This window comes from Meles meles, chromosome 2 (genome assembly GCF_922984935.1).
Source record: "Meles meles chromosome 2, mMelMel3.1 paternal haplotype, whole genome shotgun sequence".
NCBI lineage: Eukaryota > Metazoa > Chordata > Mammalia > Carnivora > Mustelidae > Meles > Meles meles.
In genome coordinates, this window is record NC_060067.1 from 31,544,998 (window position 1) to 31,571,582 (window position 26,585).

General features: G+C 34.7%; 1 protein-coding gene across 1 annotated transcript; it reads right to left on the reverse strand.

The window, feature by feature from the left end:
• Nucleotides 1–1,543: 1,543 nt before the first annotated feature.
• Nucleotides 1,544–24,705, reverse strand: GUF1 (GTP binding elongation factor GUF1). Its single transcript, XM_045998425.1, has 17 exons — nt 24,364–24,705; nt 22,271–22,382; nt 21,967–22,115; nt 21,619–21,699; nt 20,480–20,557; nt 18,997–19,080; nt 14,735–14,799; nt 13,848–14,051; nt 12,392–12,531; nt 11,537–11,660; nt 10,933–11,065; nt 9,774–9,917; nt 8,689–8,822; nt 5,634–5,735; nt 4,301–4,420; nt 2,511–2,547; nt 1,544–1,714 (listed from the first exon to the last, which is right to left on the reverse strand). The coding sequence occupies exons 1-17, from the start codon at nt 24,526–24,528 to the stop codon at nt 1,577–1,579; spliced, it is 2,010 nt and encodes a 669-aa protein (XP_045854381.1). The 5' UTR covers nt 24,529–24,705; the 3' UTR covers nt 1,544–1,576.
• Nucleotides 24,706–26,585: the final 1,880 nt, after the last annotated feature.

A 26,585-nucleotide genomic window follows, 5' to 3' on the forward strand; every position in this document is an offset into this window, starting at 1 on the left:
AAGATAAGGTGGTAATCGTACCTGCACCTCAACTGTTGTATAGATTGAGGAAATGCCTATGGAGCTCAGCTCGGTGGCTGTCATACACTCAATAAATGGTGGCTATTCTAATATTCATATTTCAATTATTGTAATGTTTGCAAACATCTCAATGTTTTGTTAAGGTTCTCTGGGGAATATACTTAGAAGGCACACAACTCCCTATCATGAAAATCATCTGTTTGGGAGAATGGTCAGGGAAGAGAACTTAAGCTTATACTACAAAATTTGAAAAATACTTTTATCACTACTAGTAATACTGCTTAAAGGAAGAGAACTAAATGTGTCTAAATTATACACAACTAATAAAGCACAAATGTTAAATGGCAGACACATGGTGCATACTTTGTGCCAGGTATCAACCTGTAACTTTCACCTGATAATAATGGTAGAACAGAACATTTAGAAATTATATGTAAATGCTCTTCTAGTTTCAAATATACTACACAAAATACAAGTATTATTACGGAACCTCATATTTCAACTGTTCTATTACAGCTAGAGAGGACAGGGAAGATACCTGAGCAGATGATATAAGTATAAATCCCACTATCTTATAGTTAGAATTACCTCATAATGTAATAATCCTAGTATAAAATATATGGATAGTCTTATCCCTAAAAGACATTTACTTCATTTAGTTCAGTGTACAGAACAAAATTCAATGGCTAAAGTATCTTCTTATTGTAATACAATTTGCCCTCTAGTTTGTTCACTAACTGGGTGAATGGAGGTAAGAACACATGCTTTGAAGCATGACAGCCATTTGCTGGCTGTGTGACGTCAAGTTAACTAAAGCTTTGTCTCATCAACTATGAAATCTAGACAAGAATTACTAAAATTGCCATTAATAACAGCTACTGCTAACACCAAACACCTACTGCTTTGCACCCAATGCATGTTAACAAGCCCCTACCATTATTTTAATTTAGATGTGTATTAAACTGTTTCATTTATAAAAATTTTAACAAAAACTAGACAGCACATGTTCAGCTAGAATGCTATTGACTTTATTTAATAACTGACTGCTATAAATCTAAATTTATCCAGCTAAACAAACTGATACTTAGGTGATTCTGCAAATATCACAGACTTGAATTAGAATCTTAAAGGGTCGTTCAGTGTAAGAAAAAATGTGCATGAGAACAAAACAGTTAAGATTCACTAAACACTACTGTGTCATATACTGAGTATTTTAAACATACTATATGATAACAATCTTCACAACAACCTATGGAGGTAAATAACAGCATAATCCTGACTTCACTAAAGAGTAAACAGGTAATAATTTACCTTGCTCTAGTGAGTGGTGGTACAGAAATGTGAAACCAGACAATATGGCTTCAGAATCCAAGTTCTTAATCCACCCACAACTTACTTTTCAAAGAAGAGCTAATAGGTTCTTTAAACCTAAAAACTCAGAAAGCAACCAACAAATTTTATAATTTTCATTGTCATCAACATATAAATTATGAAAAAAAATTAAAAGATACACAAGTTTTAATTTATGAAAATTCACTGTATTTTTTTCCAACAATTACTTATCACATTGTGTTCTTAGAACTTTTATGAAAGCATCTTTTGGAACTTCAATGTTGCCAATTTTCCTCAGTTTTTTTTTTCCTTCTGCTTGTCTCTTCAAAAGTTTCATTTTTCGGGTAATATCACCACCATACTGAAAAATAATTTTAAAAATTGGAAGTCCAAATCACTCCACAGAAAATCATACAAGTACAGACATCAATAAAATTATAATAACCTTACAGTTATTACCCATGAGGTAGACCTCTGTAAAGTTACTTTTCTAATCACCTTCATAGCAGATCATAATTTAACATCATCTCAAAGAATGATAAAGGGTTTATTATTTTTTGGATGAAGATGAAGATCACCAAGGAAACCCAACATTATGTTATGCATGTCAAGAATAATTATCAAGCCTCTTACTGATTCAAGTCTTAAAATTCTGGATCATATAGCCATAGTCTAATAAATTCACACAGGCATAAGTGTGCCAGTCTGACACTACGGATTTAAAAAAGCATTAACCATTTATTTCTCATAACTGAGTTAAGAAATTTTAATAGAGGAGACCACAAACGGAAAAGCAATGTAGGAGAGGTGGATTTCAAACTGCCATACTCTTCCAGGGTAAGACACAGTCCTTGTCTTCAAACTTTCTCCTTATAAATTAGATCAATAAAACATGTTATCCTGATCATAACTATTACAAAAATACTGGGTAGTACTTCATATAAGGGAAATTTTTATAAATAAGATGGAAAAATAAGAATGTTATCAAAATGAATATATTAACAGTCAAGCTGAGATTTACCTATTTAAAAAGGAAACTAGAGATGAAATGGTTATTATAAAAAGAATGGAAACCAATATATTTATATCTCCCCTCTTACTTTAAACTCATGAAAACAGATATATTAATAAAAAGTAGAATACAGGCAAATACGTACACATTTTGCCAAAACGTTTTTCCTATAAGCTTTCACACTGTAAAAGAAGAAATTTTATATAAAAATTATATCATTTCAATATGTTCTTTATAAGAATTTTATTTTCAAAAACAATCTCCTCTTTGCAGATTTAAATAATCATGTCATACCTAAGTAAAACTGCCATAAATAAATAGCTCAAATGCTCTTGTATCTGTATCTACTTTTAAGTATTTGACATAAAATAGAAAATGGATTCAACATAAACATCAACATAAATTTTATTAAGAATAAAAAATATCAGGGCTTGTGGGTAGTTTTGATTTAGGCCAAATTCAAGAGTAAGTAAAACACCCTAACATCATTTCTGGCTCAACCTAAAACTGTTCTTACTACTACTACTTCCAAAAAATTTAGAAATGGTTATCACATTATTAACTCTACCACATGTGGGTTAAGAGTGACTAGGAATATAAAAAATTTATTTCTTGGGGCGCCTGGGTGGCTCAGTGGATTAAGCTGCTGCCTTCGGCTCAGGTCATGATCTCAGGGTCCTGGGATCGAGCCCCGCATCGGGCTCTCTGCTCTGCGGGGAGCCTGCTTCCTCCTCTCTCTCTGCCTGCCTCTCTGCCTACTTGTGATCTCTCTCTCTGTCAAATAAATAAATAAAATCTTTAAAAAAAAAAAAAAAAAAAAAATTTATTTCTTTTATAAAGCCCTTTTCAGGACAAACTAAATAATTTTAATATATCTACCCCAACAGATATAAACTAATCTATTTTTACAATGTTCAATGTTTCTAAGAAATTTAGAAATTTAAAAAAAAAAATCTTTTTTTTTTTTTCCCCTCTAAAGTATCTTCTGCCTCAACACACATGTTAGAATTATTTGCTATTCTAAATTGTGCTTTCCAGGATGTTGCCTAGTTATCAACTATGTTCTGCCTAATCTCTGGGTACTCATGAAATTCAAAACAATTAACTAAAACTAAACTGCCTTAGGAAATTAAATTCACTGCAAATATAGGCATAAAATTTGTCCCATGACTCTGTAAAATGTTGGCTATAATCTCACCACTACTGATACATGTAGGTTTGGGTTTAAACTACAACTGAATGGCAATTTCCAGCTAGGGGACACTTCTGATTTTCCAGAAACCAAGGAAATATGTTACACAATACTTCCTGCACTTACTGTTACTAGTAGAGCAGCTTATTCCGTGTTCTGATTAGTTTATCAATCTCTCATACAAAAAGACCAGTTTTCTACATAAATTAGTCTCTCTTCAATATCTACTATACATCACACAATCAATCTACAATACAAAAGTCAACATATTAGCATTCCTCTGTCTGTCTACTCTCTGATCTCTAAATTGGCTAGTTCTGAAAAGTGGTATTAAATGCTTCAAATAAAAATCATAATTTAGTTTTTTGTCTTTTGGAAGAGTATCTCCAAAACCTTTTTTTCCCCCTCAAAACTTCTTAAAAAGTTTCAGTTGCTATTAGCTTATAAGCCATATCTTACCCAGGAAATTCAGTAGTCATTCAGTAAAACGAGTGGAAATAAAAGCAATTCCTCAAACCCATGCCCATTATATTATTATAAATAATATCACTAGGTGTTAAGTAAATCAAAAATTATCAATTAAGTCAATTAAAAATCAGATTAGTGTTTCTACAAGTAGGAACAAAGTTTAGGCCAATGTGAAGTTAAATTTTTCAACATTATTTCATAATACAGTTCTAGTCCCATCATTTCTAATCATTTTACCATTTCTAAAACAAGAACAAAAATGAATTTCAACTCACGTTTCTCTTGCAATGATTTTACTTCCAACAGCAGCCTGAATTGCTATCTCAAACAGATGCCTAGGAAGAGAATCCTTAAGACGTTCACATATGGCTTTGCCAACAGAGTGTGCTTTGTCTCTGAGAGAGAAAATGCAACTATTTACATATCCTAAATATGAATATTTAAAGTACCTTTCTAGTCCATATGCATAATCAATGTACAGGTGATTTCTCAAGGAGATTCAAATGGAACTCATCTGTCATAAACATATCTTACTCTGAATCATATGACTTTTCTGACTGCAAAAATAACATTAAGACCATTGCAGGCAATGCAGAAAAACATACATAAAAACCATTATTGATGCCATTCCCTTCATCCATAGAAAACCAGTGTTAAACATTTTAGAATGTTTATCAAACATATATATATATATATACACACACACACATATAAAACATATATCCTTCCATTATTTTCCTGCATGTTTGATATTTTATAGTTTGAATCATAGTGAATATATGTCTACCCTTTTATTTAATAGGCATTTTTATATCACTTAAGATTATTTCATAGTATAATTTTAACAACTTAACAGGATTATTAAAGAGGTGCTCCATTTATTTTTATCAATTTGCTGAACATGTAGGATATTTCATTTTTCATTATAAAATTCTGTGAATATAAAAAAATTTTTGTTCTTAAAAAAAGAAAGTTTTTGTTTGGAGATTTTTGATGACTGTTTCAATCTCCTTACTGGTTATGGGCCTGTTCAGGTTTTCTATTTCTTCCTGGTTCAGTTGTGGTAGTTTATATGTCTCTAGGAATGCATCCATTTCTTCCAGATTGTCCTCTCAACTTTAAATCTATCATAAAGTTTAAAACCGTTTCTTCTACTTTACTCTAGTGAGGGAAATATTTCTTTCTAAGACACTCTTCTTTTTAGCTATTTTAATTCTATTCTTCCACATTTAACAGTATGGAAAAAGAATGGAAAGAAAAACTAGTACAAGGAAATTTTTTTTTTTTTAAAGATTTTATTCATTTATTTGACAGCGAGATACAGCGAGAGAGGGAACACAAGCAGAGGGAGTGGGAAAGGTAGAAGCAGGCTTCCCACCAAGCAGGAAGCCCAGTGCAGGGCTCAATCCCAGGACTCTGGGATCATGACGTGAGCCGAAGGCAGACACTTAACAACTGAGCTACCCAGGTGCCCCAGTACAAGGAAATTTAATTACTTGTAAGTTTTCAAAATATAGCTGTCAAATAAAAATAAGTAATCCATAATTAAATAAAAACATGTCAAAAGTGGTACTTTCACATTCCATGATTAGTTTCTATTCAACTTACTTGTGTACAATAGTTACCAGCTCCTCTACAGGATTTCCATTCAGTAGAATATCCATTTTTACAAGTTCTGCAGTCTGGTAGCCCGCATCTTCATAATCAAAACTAACAAGAAAGAACATCCAAGTAACAGATAAACATACTTCCCAAAACACTGTATTATTTTTCTTTGCAAAACATTTTTTCTACCCATTCTCTTACACCTGACCCAAAGATCTATCAAAATAGTAAATGTACACTTCACATAAACAGGATCTACATGACCACAGTGAGGAACAAACTCCCTCATTTTTTTACATTTACAAAATGAAAGGCAAAAGCCAAGGGAAACATGCTTCACGGGGGAAAGGAAAATAAACTTGTAAGCCAGTCTAGGAAAATGGGACACTGAAGGCAAATGTCACCTTCTTCCCAATGTTTCCTCCCAAGAGCTGGCTGGCTGTAGACAACAGTATATATTAATGGGTCATTCTCCAAGATTCATTAAGTATGGATTTCTATTTAGCGCTCTATTACCAGTTAAATAAATGCTAAGGTACTGATAAAGAGTCACTATAAATAAGATTTTTGGATTTCTTACACTACTCTTCGGCTTAAAGCTTCACAAGGCTTTTTTGAGGATGAAATGAGTTAACACATGTAAAGCACTGACACAGTACCTAATACAAAAACAGTGTTTAAAACAACAAAAAAAAATTATAAAAAAAAAAACTATATGCAAAAATTATGCAGTTATTAAAAATAACTTTATGCCATTTTAAAAACATGGAAAAATTACACTCTGGTTTCAATGATAAAAGAATATAAAATTAAAAAAAAAAAAACAGAGCCTAGCTTAGCACATTAAAGCACTTGATTAGCATCAGCTATTACTATTAAAAAATACAGCAAAAGCTTACAATGCTAATCAAAACAGGTTTAACTCTCAAAACGGAAGCCTCATGAGAAAGAAACTTTCATTATGCTTACATGTCTTTTAAACTATGGATAAGAACAGGTAGTCCTGAACTGTCTTAATTTTAAAACAAACTAATGCCTAGAGCTGCTAATTTTTGGTTTCTAAAGCAAGGAGGTCATAAGTTGATACTAATACTCTCTAAAACCATAAAAATCGTATTACCTAAAGTTTTGCTAAAATCCTTTCAATAAATATTAAGCATTTACTATATGAAAGATTATCGCCTTAAGTATATGCAGAAAAATAAAATCTAGACATAGTCCCTAGATTTCACCTGTTTACAACTTTAAAATCTTCTGTGCTCCAAAATTTTAGAATTTCTTCATTCATTTTTTTCCCAAAAGAAACCATTAAACAAACGTCTCTGTTTCCAAGCCAGCCAAATGGAAACCTAACCTCTTTTCAAAACACAGATTATTCATTCAAGTGTACCCCTGGAATGCAGGAACACATTTAGGATTCAAAAAGGCTATGTGTGGGTTGCATCAAGTTAAGTATGAGAAGCAGCCTCACTAGTCCTCAAATAACAAAGGAAGTCTTCTTCTGACCCAGCTGAGAAGATTCTTGCCACGAGAAATTGTTCCTTATCTAAGTCCAGGAGAGGCCGATGGCTAGGCTAAACAGACTATGATGCATTTTTATTCTTAGGAACTGACTACATGTAAAAAAGATCCATCTTGAACATAAGAATCACCTTAATTCTGAAAACTGGCATTGTTTTCTTTTCATGTAGTTCAAAATTCAATATGTTCTTTCATTAGTCTGAAGTATGTTTAAGTTTCTAAGCTTATAGATTTTAAGACCACTTAACTCATAAAGGGGTATCTAAATGCAAACTACAATTGACAGACTTCGTTAAAAATGTTCATAAACACTCAGCTTAGTAATTATTCTTTTAACCACAAAAATTTTTATTTATTTTTGTTTGTTTAAAGATTTTATTCATTTATTTGTCAGAGAGAGAGAGCACAAGCAGGGGAGAGCAACAGCCAGAAGCAGAGGGAGAAGTAGGCTTCCCGCTTAGCAAGGAGCCTGGTTCGAGGCTCAATCCCAGGACCCTGTGAGCATGACCTGAGTTGAAGGCAGATGCCTAACTGACTGAGCCACCCAGGTGCCCCACAATAACTGTTTAATGACATGCTGCCTCAATTCATTCTACTTTAAATCCCATTGCCACTTATTTGCTTACGTTCTTGTCTGAAAGAAGACACATAAAAAAACTGGCTGAAGAGGTAGAAAAAATAGTTTCTCAATACAAAAAAACCACAAAGAACACTCCTTTGTATCAACTACGATAACTCTTTCATCTAACACTCATTTCATAAAGCTAAATTTCCAGATCACTGTAGCATATTCTTTGAACACAAATCTTTCTTTGAATGTTAGTATTAAATATGCCGGCACACTCATATAGGTAGGTGCATATGTATTTTACAGATGTGAATGTTCATTTTCCCAACTTTCCCAGCATATTTTGTATTTTCTTTAATATTCCAATATATGCTATCCAATATCATAAGATTTTAGGGTATTAAGGGCATCTAGAGTTATTTACCCCAACATAAAATACTCCCAAAATGCTATGCATGGAGTTCTTTGTTACTTAGTATTAAATCTTCCTTCACTTGTATCAGGCTGTTCCTCCATACACTCCTGGGGATTAAGACAATGGTTTTCATAATGTGGACCACTTATTCTGGAGAAGACCAAGTTATTAAAGTGTTCACAGATATGGGGACACATGTAGCATTTTTTACAGACTAAATACGTAGTTCTGTTTTCCAAATATATACAGGTGCTCCTAGGATTATATAACACACAAATCCAATGTGCCACCATACAAATGTGCCACTAAGATAACAGTAGCTTCTTGAAATTACATATAATTTTTAACAGACAGAGGAGTATACTCTTTCATGAAGAGGACACGATTAATTTATTAGAAGAAGGCTAAAAGTTTTATGAACTAAAGGAACTCATTCTTCCATAAGCAAATTAGGAGTACTCTCTAACACTTTAAAGGCTGCTTCAAGCCTTTTTATACTCATGTTGGTCAATATTTCAAAAGAACTATCCAGGTTATCTGAATTAAATTTTTACCTAGCATATCCAGAAGACAGGGATTTCAAAGAATCATAAAAATCCACCACAATTTCATTCAACGGGAAGAGATATTTAAGCATAACTCTATTTTGATCAATATACATCATATTCTTCTGAACTGCTCTTCGAGCCTAAAAAAGAAAAAAAAATGTGTTTAATGATAAACTATTGATGAAATGATTTACAATGACTATAGAAAGATGTCAATTACCAACCTAAAAATTTCCTTACAAATCCTAATAAACAGTGGACAAAATGAAGGAATATTTAATGGTCTACCAAAAATTTGCAAATAACAATTTTAATACAGAGACAACTATTTCATATTTCAATTGTATTTATTACCAAAGCTTTTAATCCTGTCTTTATCTAACAATTTTATGTTTTTAAAATTATATAGTATTTAATGATAAACCAAATTAACCACAGATAACATCAAAGTTCTGATTTCTTGTTTTACAAATAAACTTAAATCCCAAGAAATTAAGCAACTGACCCAAGTTTTCTAGTTTGTGATTATAGAATTAAACTTCAAGTCCACTAGTAATCATTTAAGAGTTCTTTCCAATATATGTCAGAGTACTTCAAATAGTTTTTTTGATGACATTGATTTATGGACTAAGTCATTTATTACATTGTGGCAACAACTAAGGCAAAATAGGGAATACCCACCCTTTAGTCAAAAGTGTCAAGTATTACAGTAATCTTTCAAACTATCCTCACTTTCAAGTACTATAAAGGCTAAAAGAAATTATTCTTTGAGCTAGTCAGTATAAATAAGCATCAAATTTCTTTCCTTTGGGCTAACATATCAAGTCAGTAAATTAATACAGATGACCAAAATTCTGGTTCTATTTTTCTCATTTAAAATCAAAATTATTTTAGAAGTTATCTATATCTCTCATATACACATATATATTTATACACACACACACACACACACACACACACACGTAGATGTAGATCTTTATGAAAATTTCTTACAAATTCAATTCTACAGAGAGAAATCTTTCAAAACCTGAGTGGGAAATCACTGTTAGGACTAAAATTTACTTTTATATTAAACTGTATTATACTTATACCTGGCAGAGCATCATTACTTTTCCAGTGTATTCATCTGGTGTGATAATTGTACCCAAAACAACTGGCTCCAAATACTCTGTTACTTTTGATTTATCAGGGAATTGTGCAGGATTGATGATTGTAATTTCCTTTTCTCTGTATTCCTAAAAATAAGAAAAATCACCAACAGCTAAAAATAAGTCTTAATTACCACGCTTTAATTTACAGTAAATGTTAGAATTTATTATAATTGCATTTGCTGAATTAATAAAATCAAAAGAATTCCTAAAGGTTAAACTATTATGTTAATAGGCTTTGTATTTTATTGTATTTTTTTTGAAGATTTTATTTATTTATTTGACAGAGATCACAAGTAGGCAGAGAGGCAGGCAAAGAGAGAGAAGGAAGCAGGCTCCCTGCTGAGCAGAGAGCCCTATGCAGGGCTCGATTCCAGAACCCTGGGATCATGACCTGAACTGAAGGCAGAGGCTTTAACCCACTGAGCTACCCAAGCAACCCTAATATGCTTTGTATTTTAAAACCACCCAACCATAACCCCTTAATAACAATTTTTAGTAAGTAATGTATCCCGTTCATTGACATCTACTAAGCACATCTTATGGACCACTTAGAAAAAATATGATGTAAAAGTACATTTTAATCTGCCCTTATAAGGCATTATCATTAGTGTCCTAAGTTCATTTTGTTGGAAAGTATTTACAGAAGCCAAAGTTAAAATTTGTTTAAAATGAAGAGACTGCCATTCAGATAGAATACAATACTGTCTCTATCACTACCTTGAAATCTAAAATTTCCTATAGCCAGGCAGCCATGAATACTTCACCTTTCATTAAGATAAATTACTTATGACCACATTATATTCTTAATTTCTGTACTGGATTTAGACTGATACTGATTCTACGTTTTACGTTCAGTAACAGGATAGTATCGATGATATACAGATTTCTATCACGTTAAGAAAAATACTGCATGAATTAGTTCTCAAGTGGCTTCTCCATGATTAGTCATAAAATAATTCAATTTTTAATGCTACCAATCAAGAAATATTTCATGTAAAAGCTAGTCAGGTGACGGTGTACTAACAAGTTTCTCCTGTATTCTGCATATATATACACACACTTATTTAGTTTTCCCTTGTATGCTGGTTCACAACAGTACCTTTATCAATTTTGCTGATGAAAGAACAGCTTTATATGGAACAGTTGGGGTTGTTAAAATTACAGAAGCATTATATTCTTGCTCCAGTCGCTGGTTGAAAACTTCCATATGCAAAAGTCCAAGAAATCCCAACCTGGGGGAGAAAAAGGCAAACTCCAAAATGTGTATGTCTCGTGGGCTCTGGTTTCTTTGATGAATATAGTATTATATACTATTATACTATATTATTTATATTTTATATACTATATATTTATATGTTATAGTACTATAAATAATACTATATTATTTTGTGGGGGATGGGTAGAATCGAAAGTCATTCCAAAAAAAGGTCATTCAAGCAATTCACATCATAATTAAATGCTACCAAAACTTCATTAAATAGGATTGAAAATTTCAAAAAAAAAATTTCTATTGGAATTCTATTTAAAATTGCTATAAAGCTTACCCATAGAGTATGAATACAATGTGAAATAGGCAGATGTTTATTTTGGTTCACTTTACACTAGTAGGAACTTATCCTTAGAAATGAAATGTTCAGGACCAATGAACCACTTAAACTTCACTTTTCAACAGAAATTTGATCCTACAGGGAAAAGAATCTTACCTCCATCCAGCACCTAAGGCAAGGCTACTATCCCGATGAACTGTCACACTGGAATCATTTATAGTCAGTTTTTCTACAGCACTCTTCAGGTTATTATATTCAGATTGGTCTATAGGGTACATTCCTGAGAACACAACGATTTCTAATTATCACATGTGAAAATCTGCCTAAAACTAAATATACAATGCTTCCAGGATCAGAATTAATCATCCTCATCTCTCACATCCTCCAAAACTCAAATGACTGACTTTGCCTACTGTGGGAGTAAACAAACTTCCTACTTCCCAGTGACACAAACAAAGGGAGAAAACCAAGTGCTGGATACCCAGCACAGAGTAACTTGATGACCTTCAATCAAGCCTTCCTTTTCCAAATGTCTGCAACATCACACAGTAGTAAAAGGTTGTGAAGTCGGGCATATGAGAAGTAACACTATCCTCTGCCATGCCACCGCTAGTACTATACAATATTAAATAAAGTCAACTAATAGAAAGGCAGTCAGTAAATGTCCACTGACAATTAGTAATGAAAACATCCTAACTAGAAAAATATTCCAAATGCAATGATTTACTCTCTAGCGAAACAAATAAAATCTATGTTCTTTTATATATCAGAGAGCTCGTTTAAGAGCTTATACTTTCTAAGAAGTGATTAAAAAAAAATGTAGGACATGATCTCCCACATAAAGTTGCACTATACATATGAAATTAACTGACATATAAATAGTACACAAAAAAACTAAAAGAAATAGAATATTCTGGAATTAGCTGTTATTTAAAATGAGTATTTCTAATAATTCTTATTTCAATTTACATAATAAATTGGCCCTCATCCTTACATTTGTGAGCTCCTCACCTGCAAATACCATTGGTTTCGCTGATTTAAACCCAGGCAAGGGCTCCACTGGTTGTTTATGTAAATATAATGTATCTCCTATTTGTGCTTCAGTGACATCTTTCATCCCAGCAATCAGATAGCCCACCTGTCCTGCATATCTAAATAAAATTATTATACGGACATATTTACTGCTTTAATGTTTCAAGTGCATACTCACAATTAGCTCTACCCTTCCCGGAAATGATTATATTTTCCAAAGAAAACCTCATCTAATTCAAAATAAGTATTACGTATCAATTCTCAACACTAAACTGTCAGCAAAAGAACATACCATGCCTTGCAGTCCATTATCAAGGACCTCTGAAACACAAGTCTACAGCCTTCCTCATGACTCCAGCTACCTCTGCATATTAAACAACAGCTTCTAAAATATAATGTAAACAAAGTAAAACTAAGTGCAGAAACACAAAATAACTTTTTGTAGTGTAAAACACTATTTTATTAATGAATTGTGTCATAATGTGCTCTAAAAAAAATTTTTTTTAAACCAAGCAGAAAAATGTGAACTCTAAACAAATCTGACACCAATTTGATGTTCCTCTTGTATGAAAAGAGCACATCCCAAGATTTCAGAGTTTTCTCTTAGTTTTGTTTTTTTAAAGCAAATTCCCTACATGATAAACTACGTCTAGGATAAGGTACCAGAATCTTAAGTGAAGATACAGTAATGGTCAATGTATGCACTACATGATGGAACACAGATTTCAGAACTCTTTGAGTAAAATTAAAATAGACTTTATGACTCCATTAAATAAAAAATTTATTGAGCCAAATAGTGCTGGTTTTAGACAAACATTAAACTATCGAGTGTGACCTATATGGTCACTCTCTTAATTTTTACAGATGAGGAAACAGAGACCTTAGAATGCTCCAGGTACATGCCAGATGATTTATCTCATCAGTACCTTGCAGTACTGATGGAGCAGGCACTCAAGTATGTCAGTGAACTCAGAATTCAGTTGTTCTAATACACACTACCTTACTAACCCCATGTGCCATGGATTTTAAACAAAGTTTTACAATGAATTCCATACAAAAGGGAAAAAATTACCAAATTTTCTTCACTGTTTTTATGTTGAAAAATCTAATTATAAAAAAATTAAATATCAAAATTGATACCCAGTATGATTTGGATATGGGTGACAGAACCATCTCTTTCACTGGCTCATCAAATACAGCAGATCATAAATTTGTTAAGACTAGTCAAAAGGAATAAAAATATATCCAATTTATATGTCCTTCACACATAAGATTCCTTTTGCAAGAACTTTTAATATTTAGGTGCATTAAATAATTAGTTTGGGTTTTTCTTCTCTGAGTTATCAAACTGGGATCATTCTAAGCATACCAAGCTGAGAAAGGCAGAGACTGAACACATATGAATGTATTTTGATTACTATTGCAGATTACTTACAGTTTATGTGTTGGCTGCTCATTCGGATTCAGAACTCCTACTTCATTAACTTCATATGTCTTTTTAGTATGTGCAGATACAATTTTATCTCCTTTGGAAACCACTCCATCAAATAATGCTACATTGGCTATCACACCCCTATACTGGTCAAATGTGGAATCAAATACCAAAGCTTTCAGGGGATTTTTGCGATGCACTTTAGGACTATTAAAAATAAGTAAAAAGAAAATGTACATATAATAAATTAAACTCTTAATAAAATGATTATTATTTAAATATTATGCTTAATTTATTCTAGTACCTAAGAAAGGCTAATAAGTGACAGCCAAAATAAAAATATCTTCCTATAAAGTATAATGCCTATTTTTATATTAATTTTATTTCAACCTTGAGTTTAAAAGTTTTAAGATGATTTATGAAACTGATGAAATACATTTATTCAGTATTGAAACACAATAACTGCTAATTTATTCAAGTCTCTTTATTACAATGATTTTTTAAAAATATTTTATTTATTTATTTGATGGAAAGAGAGATCACAAGTAGGCAGAGAGGCAGGCAGAGAGAGAGGGGGACACAGGCTCCCGCCAATCAGAGAGCCCAACATGGGGCTCGATCCCAGAACCCTGAGACCATGACCCGAGCCGAAGGCAGAGGTTCAACCCACTGAGCCATCCAGGCGCCCCTATTACAATGATTATTAAGAAGAGAATTCAATCACCCTTGTTTGCTTTCTTTTTCTATACTGTACTTGATTTCTATGTACAACTAAAAATAATGTATTATCACTCACCACAGGTATAGTCTAATCTAAAATTACAGATCTGACTGATGGCCTTTGTACTATTAAAGTTAAGTAAAAAGTACAAAAACAGCAAATTACTTACGGTGGTATTCTTTCAATGACTGCCTGAAGAACTCTTTCAACATTTGTTCCAAGTTTAGCAGAAATCTAAAAAAAAGTATATTAAAAAAATAATGATTTAAAGACTACTTTTCTATCCAGGTGACTGAGCTTTATAATGAGAAAAAAAAAATAATTCTCACAGTTATGAATTTGAAGACAGTAATAAAAGGAAGCACAAACCATACACTATACTGACAAAGGTCCTTCCAAAACAGTTAGGTGAGTCTATGGTTCTTGGATTAAATTGCAAAAACATTCGGATTACGGTAATGAAAGAGCAGTGGTTTTAAGAGTTTATAAAAAAATCTGAGTAACAGTTATGACTCTGTATGGACTGTATGACTTGAGCAATACATATTTGAGCTTCAAGTTCCTCATCTAATAAATGATCATTCATATTCTTCCTAAATCTCAAGATTGTTGTGTAAAGAGAATAAACAATATATGTGGATAACACACATGCAGTTACAGGGGATATTACTATTGTTCTCCCACTGAGAGAACAAGCCTGAAGACTCAAAAAACACAGGAATGACTCAACTTTGTCATAACTAACAGCTGTACTATCTCTGAAATCTTGATTTTAAAGCCCATTTCCTAAATACCACCTCTTAACCTTTAAACTTTCTCCACATCAGTTTCTCAAGTCAGCACTAAGGACAGTTTGGACTGATAATTGTCTTAAGGGATTTTTAACAGAATCTATGGCACGTCATCTACCCACAAGATGACTGTAGCACCTACTCCCCAGTATAACAACAAAAATCATCTCCAGATATTGCGAAATGTTTCCTACAGGGCAAAAATACCCTCTAACGAGAACCACTGCTCTAGACTCCAGTACCTTCTTTGCAATAATCCTTCAAGTTCCCATCTCTAAACCATTGAATGGACTATCTCCTTTCACTATCCATTAGCCCCATGCCCCCTCCTTTCCCAGCAGAGACTCCGCGGTCCACTATTTACAATCACTCTTCAACCACTACCTATTCTCTCCCTATCATAAGGTTGGTAAAACTCAACTGTGACTGCTTCCGACACTGTGTCTTACCTTTTTTTTTTTTTTAAAGACTTTATTAATTTGAGAAAGAGCGATTGAGTGAGCCCAAGCAGGAGGAGGGGGGATAGAGGGAGAAGCAGACCCCCTGCAGAGCATAGAGCCCAACACAGGGCTGGATCCCAAGACCCCAAGATCATGACCTGAGTCAACGTCAAACACTTAACTGACTGAGCCACCCAGGTGCCCCAACAAGTGTCTTTTCTGTGCCTATAATACAAAGGGTTCAACATTACTGGAGAAAAATCGAGTACTTGGTCTGGCAAGTTTCTCTGAATTCATGACCACACATCTCAACGTGCAGTTAAACTTCCTAACTTCCCAAGATGTATCCCATAGTAAATTCACATTACTACTCAGTAAGGTGTTTCATACTACCTTCTTTTTCAATCTATACATTTTCCCCTCTGGCCAATTCACTCTTGGTTGATGACTTTGCCTGTTAGTTCATTTAAGGAAACAGAAAATATCACAAACTTCCTTATCCAAAATATATGAATCTATCTGTATTTATACTCACAACCTCTTTGCAGTCTCTATAATTTGGGAATTATTCCCCCTTCTCTGGCGACTCAATCCTTCCATACTTTTTATTCTGAATCCTTCCATACTTTTTATTCTGAATTCAAATCCTTCTCAAGTTCTTACTTGTAACACCCTCAAATTCACAATAATGTAGTTTGGCTCTTAGGATCTTTTCTCTACACTTCTCCTTATGAAACCCTATTTGTTTACCACATACATGTTAACAACTCCTAAGTACCTATCTCTGACCACAATTATCTCCATGAATGCCTGAATTAAAGATTTATACAGTATCTCTACTTGGATGTCTAATAGACAAAGCAAAGCTTTGTGTTTTCTCCTGTATCATTTCCTCTCCAACTCCTCCTCATATGGATATTAACATCTAGTAGCAGCTACTTGCTTAAACCCAAAGCTACCTGATTCTTCCCTTTATTTCACTTCCTCATATGTAACCCACACCAAATCTCTTCTACCCAAATCTCTCCAAATAAACATCAAATCTGCCGACTTCTCTGACATCAACATATTTAGCCACCTCTATAAGCACTTTAGCTATTACTGCAAACCAATTTCCCCTTACCTCTTCTTATTGTTTTCTAATGAATTCTCTATAAGGCAACCGGATCAGTTTATTTTCCTCACTTACTTTAAAATCCTTTATCATAGAATAATTTTCAAACCTCAGCACAGCAAGAGTCTCAGCATGACCTGATTCCTGCTTATCCCTACAGAGCCATCACATCTAATTTGTCTCTGCTCCATTCCTTAAACATGCCAAACCTTGCTAAACATGCCAAGCCTATACACTTGCTCTTTCTTCCTCTTGGAAGTTTCTCCCAACCGTCAATTCTTCTGTCTCAGTACATCAGAGATGCCCTAAGTTACTCTGCATCATAGCATCTCTCTGAGAAAAAAATTACTTTTCTATAGTTAAGTATGATACTCCACCTGAAACAACACAATCTGCTAAATGAATTTCTTGACAATACCTGTCTTATTCAATAATCACTACACTTATTCACTTACTTCTTTCTTTACTCATTTAATGTCGGCCTCCTTAAGAAGAACATAACACAATGATACAGCAATCTTATCTAGCCTGTTGACGGCTGTGCCCCTAGCTAGCACATGCCAAATAAGTATCTGAGTAAATTTTGTAAAGATGTATTAAAATCAGAATAGTTCATTATACTTTAACATAACCCAAGTTATGAAACCATAATTTCAGGACTGCTTTATAATGAGGTCCCTCTTTATAATAAAAACCATTAAATTCTCTATGTGTGTATCTATCTCCAAGGGGAAAAAAAATAGTTTTTCAGTTAATACCATGTTGTATGTAATCCTCCACGGTGTTAAAGTTAAACAAAAGAAAACAATTCATCACCTGAAACTTGCTTTTTCAAAAAATCAAATGAGACTGAAGTGGAAGCTGAATGTTATATACTGTTGCACGGACACACTTACAACATAGCACAGCACAGTCTGGCCATGGCTATTCAATACCTAGTCATCATTTAAAAGGTACATAAAAAAATTCAAATTTGAAGTAATATCAACTTTGGGCTCCTGGGTGGCTCAGTTGGTTAAGCATCTGCCTTGGGCTCAGGTTATGATCCCAGGGTCCTGGGATCAAGTCCCATACAGGGCTCTCTGCTCAGCAGGGAGCCTGCTTCTGCCTCTGCCTCCTTCTCTCTCTGTCATGAATAAATAAAGAAAATCTTTTAAAAAAAAAAGTAATATCAACTTTGATATAAATAAAATCTGTTGTTTAAGATTATTACTATATCTAATTCTATTATTTAAAAAAGCTTTGTTGGGGCGCCTGAGTGGCTCAGTGGGTTAAAGCCACTGCCTTCAGCTCAGATCATGATCCCAGGGTCCTGGGATCGAGCCCCACATCGGGCTCTCTACTCAGCGGAGAGACTGCTTCCTCCTCTCTCTCTGTCTGCCTCTATGCCTACTTGTGATCTCTGTCTGTCAAATAAATAAATAAAATCTTAAAAAAAAAAAAAAAAGCTTTGTCAATTCCAAAACTAATACAAACACCTTGTAATTAATTTGAATCTGTTCTTTAAAGAGAGTATTTCCAGGCACGCGGGGGTGGCTCAGTCAGTTAAGCCTCTGACTCTTTGATTTTGGCTTAGGTCATGATCTCAGGGTCTTGGGACTGAGCCCTGAGTCAGGCTCTGCACTCAGTAGGTAGTATACTTGAGGATTCTCTCTCCCTCCACCTGCCACCCCCACTCTTGCATACTCTCTCTGTAAAATAAAAATAAATAGATCTTTAAATAAATAAATATATATAGAGAGAGTATTTCCACAGAGGCAAAATACTAACAAGAAATACTACTGTAATCAGTTGCAGAAGACTTGCATTTTAAGCCTGGCACATTAGCTAACTAGATCTATAATCTTAAGAAAGTGATAAAACCTTTGCGCCTTGGTTCTTTCAACTGGATTGTAAGAATAATTCCTATCTGTCCTAACCATGTAACAAAGATTTTTGATGACGATCAAATGAAATATTAGTAAAAAGAACTTTGTAAAACTATGAAAACTTTATATACCAATGAGCTATCAAATACTACGAAATTTCACTTAGGCCAATACCTGACATTTTTTAAAGTATGTCTTCAAGAAAAAGGGTATTTTACCTTAATACATTCATCACTTGGAATATCAAACACTTTTTCAATTTGCTTTTCAACCCTTTCAGGATCAGCATTCTTCAGATCTACCTTAAGAAAAAAAAATTCATTATGTCTTAACACAGTAAAAATAAAATAAAGTGTATTACATATTAATAGCATTCAGAGACAGTCAAAAGCATACCTATAATAACTGATACCTCTATTTTTCATTTCAAAACTGTTAAAATAATCTAGACATAGTCAATATAATTTTAACAAGTATGGCTACTGAAAAACAGGGGGTAGGCAAGGCAGAGCATGCAAAAATTTTAGGGAGCAGGCAATTCAAGGCAGAAGAGTTCAATAACAACATATCAACCAACACCATGTAAACTGATTTTACAAGTTAGATGTAACTTATGACAACAAACTGTCTTACCATAAGCAACTCTGCCTCTTTTAAACTTAACTCCATTATAAAAAAATTCAACTGAATGCAATGTAATTTTTTTTGGTTGGTTGGTTTGTTTTTAAAAGTAGGATCCATGTCAAGCAGAGCCCAATGCAGGGCTTGAACACACAACTCTGAGCTGAGATCAAGAATCAGACACTTAACTGACTGAGCCCCCCAGGTACCCTACAATGAAGATTTTTAAATTAAGATTCTTTATTTTTTTTTTAATATTTTATTTATTTGACAGAGAGAAATCACAACTAGGCAGAGAGGCAGGCAGAGAGAGAGGAGGAAGTAGGCTCCCCACAGAGCAGAGAGCCCGATGTGGGGCTTGATCCCAGGACCCTGGGATCATGACCTGAGCCGAAGGCAGGGGCTTTAACCCACTGAGCCACCCAGGCGCCCCTAAGATTCTTTATTAATTTCAAAATATAAAAGCTAAGGTTTATCAACAGTACTCAGCTTAGCACTCAACTGTTATGTTTCATGTGTTACACTGTTTTCCCCAAGATCTTAAGGGCTTTTTCTTTTCCAATATGTTTTAGTGTGATAAACATAATTTTTTGGCTGCCGTGCATATATTTCTTTCCTAAAGAAACAAGCTTCAATCACTTCATGTCAATTCAGGGAGACTGTCTTCTCAACTATGTGTAAGGATATAGGAGTTCGAGTTGAAATTCTATCACGTGCAATTTAAAGAAATAAATCCTACCAATACATTTAATATATAATTGAAGATTCCTCATATAAAAAATAGTATACTTAATAGTCAAACACCAAATTCACTTTTAGAAAATAAATAATAAACATTATTGTTATCTCATTAGAATTACCTGTTTTTTTTGTTTTTTTTGTTTTTAAGATTTTATTTATTTGACAGAAAGAGACACAGCGAGAGAGGGAATACAAGCACGGGGAGCGGGAGAGAGAGAAGCAGGCTTCCAGCTGAGCAGGGAGCCCGATATGGGGCTCAATCCCAGGATGCTGGGATCATGACCTGAGCCGAAGGCAGAGGCTTAACCCACTGAGCCACCCAGGCACCCCTAGAATTACCTTGTTTATAACTGGGATTATCGACAGCTGTGCTTCAAAGGCAAGAAAGAAGTTTGCTACAGTTTGCGCTTGAATACCCTAGAAATATCAAGACACAAGATACTGATATGACCATTCTACCATCTATCACAAAACTTGTAATTTAAGCCATTCTATACATCTTCACCAAAAGCAGAGATACAGAGTAAAGTACAGTATCTATACTTCCATGAATATATATAGAGTATTTCCACAGAGGCAAAATGGCTAACAAGAAATACTACTGTAATCAGTTGCAGAAAACTTGTGTTTTAGTCCTGGCACATTAGCTAACCAGATCTGTAATCTTAAGAAGTGATAAAACCTTTGTGCCTTAGTTCTTTCAACTGGATTGCAAGAATAATTCCTAGCTGTCCTATCCATGAATCTGGATAATTCCTTGTGAAAATTCCTTTCATTTTGGGAAACATTACTGGAGATAAAAAAAAGTGAAACATGAACCCTCAAGGTCATGAAAGCCTACTAAAGGACACAGTCATATGATGTGGTTTATAAAACCCTGTACTATGTGTATAAGGTAGACATAAACTTTCCCCAAGAGGAACAAGGAAGGTTTAACACAACATTTATCTTGGGTTTTAAATGAAAAGTTTGTGAGAAACTGAATTATATCAAAAGCTTACTTCAATAGTACATAATAGGTCTTATATCATCAACGGATATGTTTTTATGGTTCTCTGTGGTAATGTTACTGACATATTTCTTTAAACTTAAAACATTATTACCTTAAAATCACCCAAAATGTCCTCCAATATAGATTCATTTTCAAGTTCTGCTAAAAATTAATATTAAAACCCCAAATAAAGAACTGCTAAAAACTGAGCTTTTGGTAGGATGAATGTAAATATAATATACTTCAACAATCCATTCATTCATCTGATCAGCTTAAAGTGTTTAAAATATGAATTAGTCAATTTCACAGACTGCTTTAGGGCAATAAAATTCAAAGCACCAGGACTAAATCATGTGCTTTGGCTTAAATAATACATCTTATTATTTTCAAACATAAAAATTCTATTTCCAAAATACATTTTAAGGAAAATATCCTGAAATAACCCAGAGCGAATCATACAACATAAAATTAAATTAAAAGTACCTACCTCATTTGCATCAACCACAAGTAAAACACCCTGGCAAGCAGAGAGTGACCTGGATACCTCATAACTAAAATCAACATGGCCCTGAAAAACAAAAAATATTGATACTTCTAAAGTTAGCTATAATATTTTTAGGGAGGGGCATTATGGCAAATCTACTGACTCCCCTTGATAAAAAGTTAGTACATTTCTTTTTTCAGCCTCTACTTGTGAAACAATTTACTCAAACATAAGAACACTGAGAAAATGAAGAGCAAAGTGTTTAATGTTCAGTTCCAAAACTGAACAAGGATTTGTTCTCACTATTAATACAAGGCTGACTTAACAAGAGAGACAAAATATTAAACTTACTGGTGTATCAATGAGATTTAAAAGGTACTGTTTTCCTTCACAATTATAGAAAAGAGATGCTGTCTGGGCTTTAACAGTGATTCCTCTTTCTCGTTCCACTTGCAATTTATCAAGAACCTGCTTATTATTTTTTGTTTTATCAATTGTGCCTATAAAAGAGAAATACTTATTGATATTTCTATGGGCTTTTAAAAAGACACAATATTGCATATAAAAGTAAAACCAAAATTTTAAAAAGCATAGTAAAAATGATGATTAATTACTCATGGCCATCAATTAACTATATAACATAAAATGAAAATACCTGTTAGTTCCAAGAGCCTGTCAGCTAAAGTGCTTTTGCCATGATCCACATGTGCAATGATACTGAAATTTCTAATATTTTCAACAGAGAATCCAGACAGGTCAATTTTTTCCTAGAAAGGGAAGAAAAATAAAAATTTATGAGTATATTTTTGCAGTATATGAAAAAAGACTACTAATTCAAAGATTATTCCTTTAGTCTAAACCATTTCATTTTATAACATATAAAAACGTGTACAGCTAAACTCTAATTACAAGCAAATTTTTACGACCGCACTTACCAAATATATCAGTTTCACAGTCAAGGTGACAACCAAGCTAAAGAAGAGTCCTTTATAAATATTTCCACCACTTAGAGGGCCAATGAGGAAATGAATTTATTTTCATGAAAGAAGAACACAAGATACCTAGAACTCCTGAACAGCCTTAGAGCGCCTGGTCTAATAAAACTGCTTGAAGCAAAAAAAAAAAAAGCTACAGAAAAGTTTAAGGAAAAAAAAAGGAAATTCTTTGCCCTCATCACACATTTAGTCAGCAGTCAAATCTATTTAAAAATCTGTGCTCCTAATAGAATCTTCTAAAGTTAAATCAGATACAATTATGTTATTTGACAATTTCTCTGGAAAGAGAGGAAAGAAAGATAGCAGCAGCAGCAAAAAAAAAAAAAAAAAAAAAGAGAAAGAAAAAAGAAAAAACCTCTTATCATTCAAAATTTTAAAATATTTTAAAATGTAACTCCCAATTTTTAGTTATATACATCTTCTTTAATGTTTTATGTAGACTCACTGCAAACTGCTAAAAATGGTTACTCAAGTAGAATATGCCATCTTTTGGGGTACTCTAAACATTTTATTTTTCCAAGCAAATCCATCTTATAATCAGCATTAAAAAAGTAAAATCATTGGGGCTTCTGGGTGGCTCAGTTGTTAAGTGACTGCCTTCCAGTCATGTCATGATCCTGGGGTCCTGCAGTCCTGGGAACAGCCCCTCCACTGGGCACTGGGCTCCCTGCTCAGCGGGAAGCCGGCTTCTTCCTCTCCCACTCCCCCAGCTTGTGTTCCCTCTCTCACTGTGTCTGTCAAATAATAAATAAAATCTTAAAAAAAAAAAGTAAAATTACAATGAAATACATAATACTCAGGGGCTTTACGCTTTTTTTAAAATAAATGTTCTAATACAAAGCATACAATGAAAATGCAACTTATATTTGAAAGAAATTCTGATTAAAAACTAAACCTGATTTGTTTGCCCGGTGTATTTCCCACACTGCCCTTTCAATTGCCATTCAATTAAAAAGATACACAGGACTGTACCACTTTTAAGAACTTTGAATTGCAAGATAAAACCATTTTACATTCCACAAGCATGTTAGAAGAGGGCATTATACTACTTTAAGTCTTATTTTTTTCCAGGTACTCATAAATTGTGTTCAATTGCTCTACTTTTCTTCCTAAACTGTATCTTTTCCTAGTAAATAAATAAGTGTATTTTTAAAAAGTTGCTGAATTCCTCACCTTCTCCACCACAAGAACAAAAACTCAGAAAACAAGTGTGCTTTGGATCACTTAAAATCAAATAAGAAACAGAAGCTAAAGCATACCCAGCACGTCTTCCAGTCTAGATATCGGACTAAAAAGTCCTAGTCCTTACATAGTTACCATCCTCGTGAAGAGCCATTCTTTATCCTTATCTCATTCATTTATCACTGAAAAAAAGTTACAGGACGTTCAAGTAGCTTCCCCAGGCCACAGAGCTAGTAACTTGCAGGAAAATGGAGGTTACACTAGCCTCTTCAGCAGGCTTTTAAGAGAATTAAATGCATGCAAAACCCCTGCATCAGTGCCTCGCATAATCAATAAATTAGTTACTGACATTACAAACCCGTGAACTCGAGAAGTGACTTGCCCAAGGTCACAGTGGTGAGCAGTGGAGCCTACAGAAACCCGAGAGCGAGGCGCTCTCTTAGCTCTAACTCCCTCACAGAAATCTCAACCCGCATTCACACGTAGTCTAGGAAGCCCTTCCAGCCTACATTTTTGCAAGGAACGTCCTCCGTAGTTTTAAAACGGTTAATCAGAGACTAATGGCGGTCACCTTGCGGTCGGCAGAGCTGTAGTGCCGGTCGAGAGTCCTGGACTTGGCAGCAGCCTCACGGCTCGGCGTGGGACAAGGCTCCAGGAGCCCCCGGTATGCAGCTGCGGCGGCCCACACCGTGAGCGCGCGACCGTGCCACCTGCCACGACCCACAGGAGTCCACATCCCTCCGCGCTACAGAGGCGTCAGGAGAGGGTCTCGAGACAGTTCGGCGCCATGGCCTGCGCCCCGATTTTGCAAAGACGCCCGCCGCTAAGAGCCCACGAAAAAGTCGCAACCAGCTTTACGCAGCGGGAGAAGAAAAAGTACTGTGGCCGGTGTGGCCCAACTGGAGCTTCTGGCAGCGCGACACCCGAGACGCAGCGCCGCTCGTCGGCGTCTGCAGGTCGCACGACCGGATGACGTCAGCGCGCTTCCGCGAGAGGCGGTTTGGAAGTCACGTGAGGGCGAGCGCTACAGCTCTGAAAGCGTGTAGTGATTCGGGTTCCTACAAAATACCAAAATAATACAGCAAATATTTTAAAATTTGACAGTCGAAATAAACTCTCCCTGCTGTTATTGATATGGCTAATATTTTAGTGCACCTGTAAGGGAACGGGCGGAAAAAGTGATTCCAATAATGCATCCTAGGAAAGTTTGGACCAGAACGGGAGGTGGAAAAGAGTTACACTCTGAACTGCCATAAGTCTCCCATTATTTTCAAGTTATGATTTCAACAAATATTGACCTTGCAGAGGGCAGGTCTTTGGCTAAGTAACGTGGGTGATGATGATAAGAGATCATGAGTCCTCTGTAGCACACTCAGTGTCTGTCTCCCACTCTCTCTCGGGCTTTTCTGGAATATCTGAAGTTGGTGCAGAGGAGTGAGACAAGAGCTGCGTTGAGTTCACCGTTGTATTGGTTCTAGTTCGTTCTTGGAGTACTATAAATCAAAACAATACTTGATACAACAGTAATTGCTACCACCTTTGTTAGAGAGTAAATTTAACAGCTACCGTGAATTATAATGAACCCAATAATTCATAGCAGTTCTTACAAATCAGTTGCAAAATGCAATAATTTGAATATTATTCTCCTTGCTTTCACCATATATACGGCTATTATATACTTAATATTTTCCTTAAATCAAATTACCTTTTATACTTAATTTACTTTAAAAGAAAAATTTGTATCATTACCATAAATTGAAAAAGCATTGTGATCTGCCATGCATTAAAATAAAGCAGTAAAAATAAGTGTAATTAATTTAAAAAAATGATTCAGTGCTAAGATCTCACCTAGTAAAGGCTCTGAATCTCTCTTCATTAAACATGCAGATTAGCAGGACTCCTGAGTGCTCAGTCAGTTGAGCAACTGGGGTGGTGGGGTTTCATAATCTGGGGTGGTGTGATCCAGTCAGATGTCAGGCTTGGAGCCTGCTTAGGATTCTCTGTCTCCCTCTGGCCCTGGCCCTCTCCCCTAACTCGTGACTCTTACTTGTGGGCATGCTCTTTCTCAAAAGGAAGAAGCAAAAACCAAAAACAAACAAATGTAGATCAGCAGACATTAGAGAAAAATGTTAAAAACATAGCATAAACAAAGATTTCTGTCCTTGACCTAATTAGCAGTATTGAAATAAAATTGAAAGGAGAATTTTCTTGGGGCATCTGGGTGGCATGGTCAGTAAGCATCTGCCTTCTGCTCAGGTCATGATCCCCGGGGTCCTGGGATCCAGCCTCAAGTTGTTGGGCTCCTTTCTCCGCAGGGAGCCTGCTTCTCCTGCTCCTATTGCACCTGGCTTGTGTTCTCTCTCCATATAAAATAAATAAATAAAATCTTAAAAAGAAAAAAAGAAAGGAGAATTTTCTCTTTATGATTGGCTATTCTCCATACCATGTCTGTCTCATCTAAAAGCATCTTGGTATGGGGCGCCTGGGTGGCTCAGTGGGTTAAAGCCTCTGCCTTCGGCTCAGGTCATGATCCCAGGGTTCTGGGATTGAGCCCCTCATCGGGCTCTCTGCTCTGTGGACAGCCTGCTTCCTCCTCTCTCTCTCTCTCTGCCTGCCTCTCTGCCTACTTGTGATCTCTGTCTGTCAAATAAATAAATAAAATCTTAACAAAAATAAATAAAACCATCTTGGTACTTTCATTAGTCCCACCCTTTGGGAACACTGCTGTATCTTATGTAGTTGATGTTACATTCCCAAACCGACAGATGTGATATGTATTCATTAGAAAAATAA

What these genes read in the sequence shown, in the direction of transcription:
- GUF1 (XM_045998425.1), bottom strand. Translation starts at nt 24,528, where the DNA reads ATGTGGACTCCTGTGGGTCGTGGCAGGTGGCACGGTCGCGCGCTCACG. An exon ending in ACAGCTCTGCCGACCGCAAG is followed by an intron (nt 22,383 to 24,363) that starts GTGACCGCCATT and finishes TTCCCTTTCTAG; the next exon opens with GAAAAAATTGACCTGTCTGG. An exon ending in CAAGTGATGAATGTATTAAG is followed by an intron (nt 14,800 to 18,996) that starts GTAAAATACCCT and finishes ACTTTTTTTTAG; the next exon opens with ATTTCTGCTAAACTTGGAAC.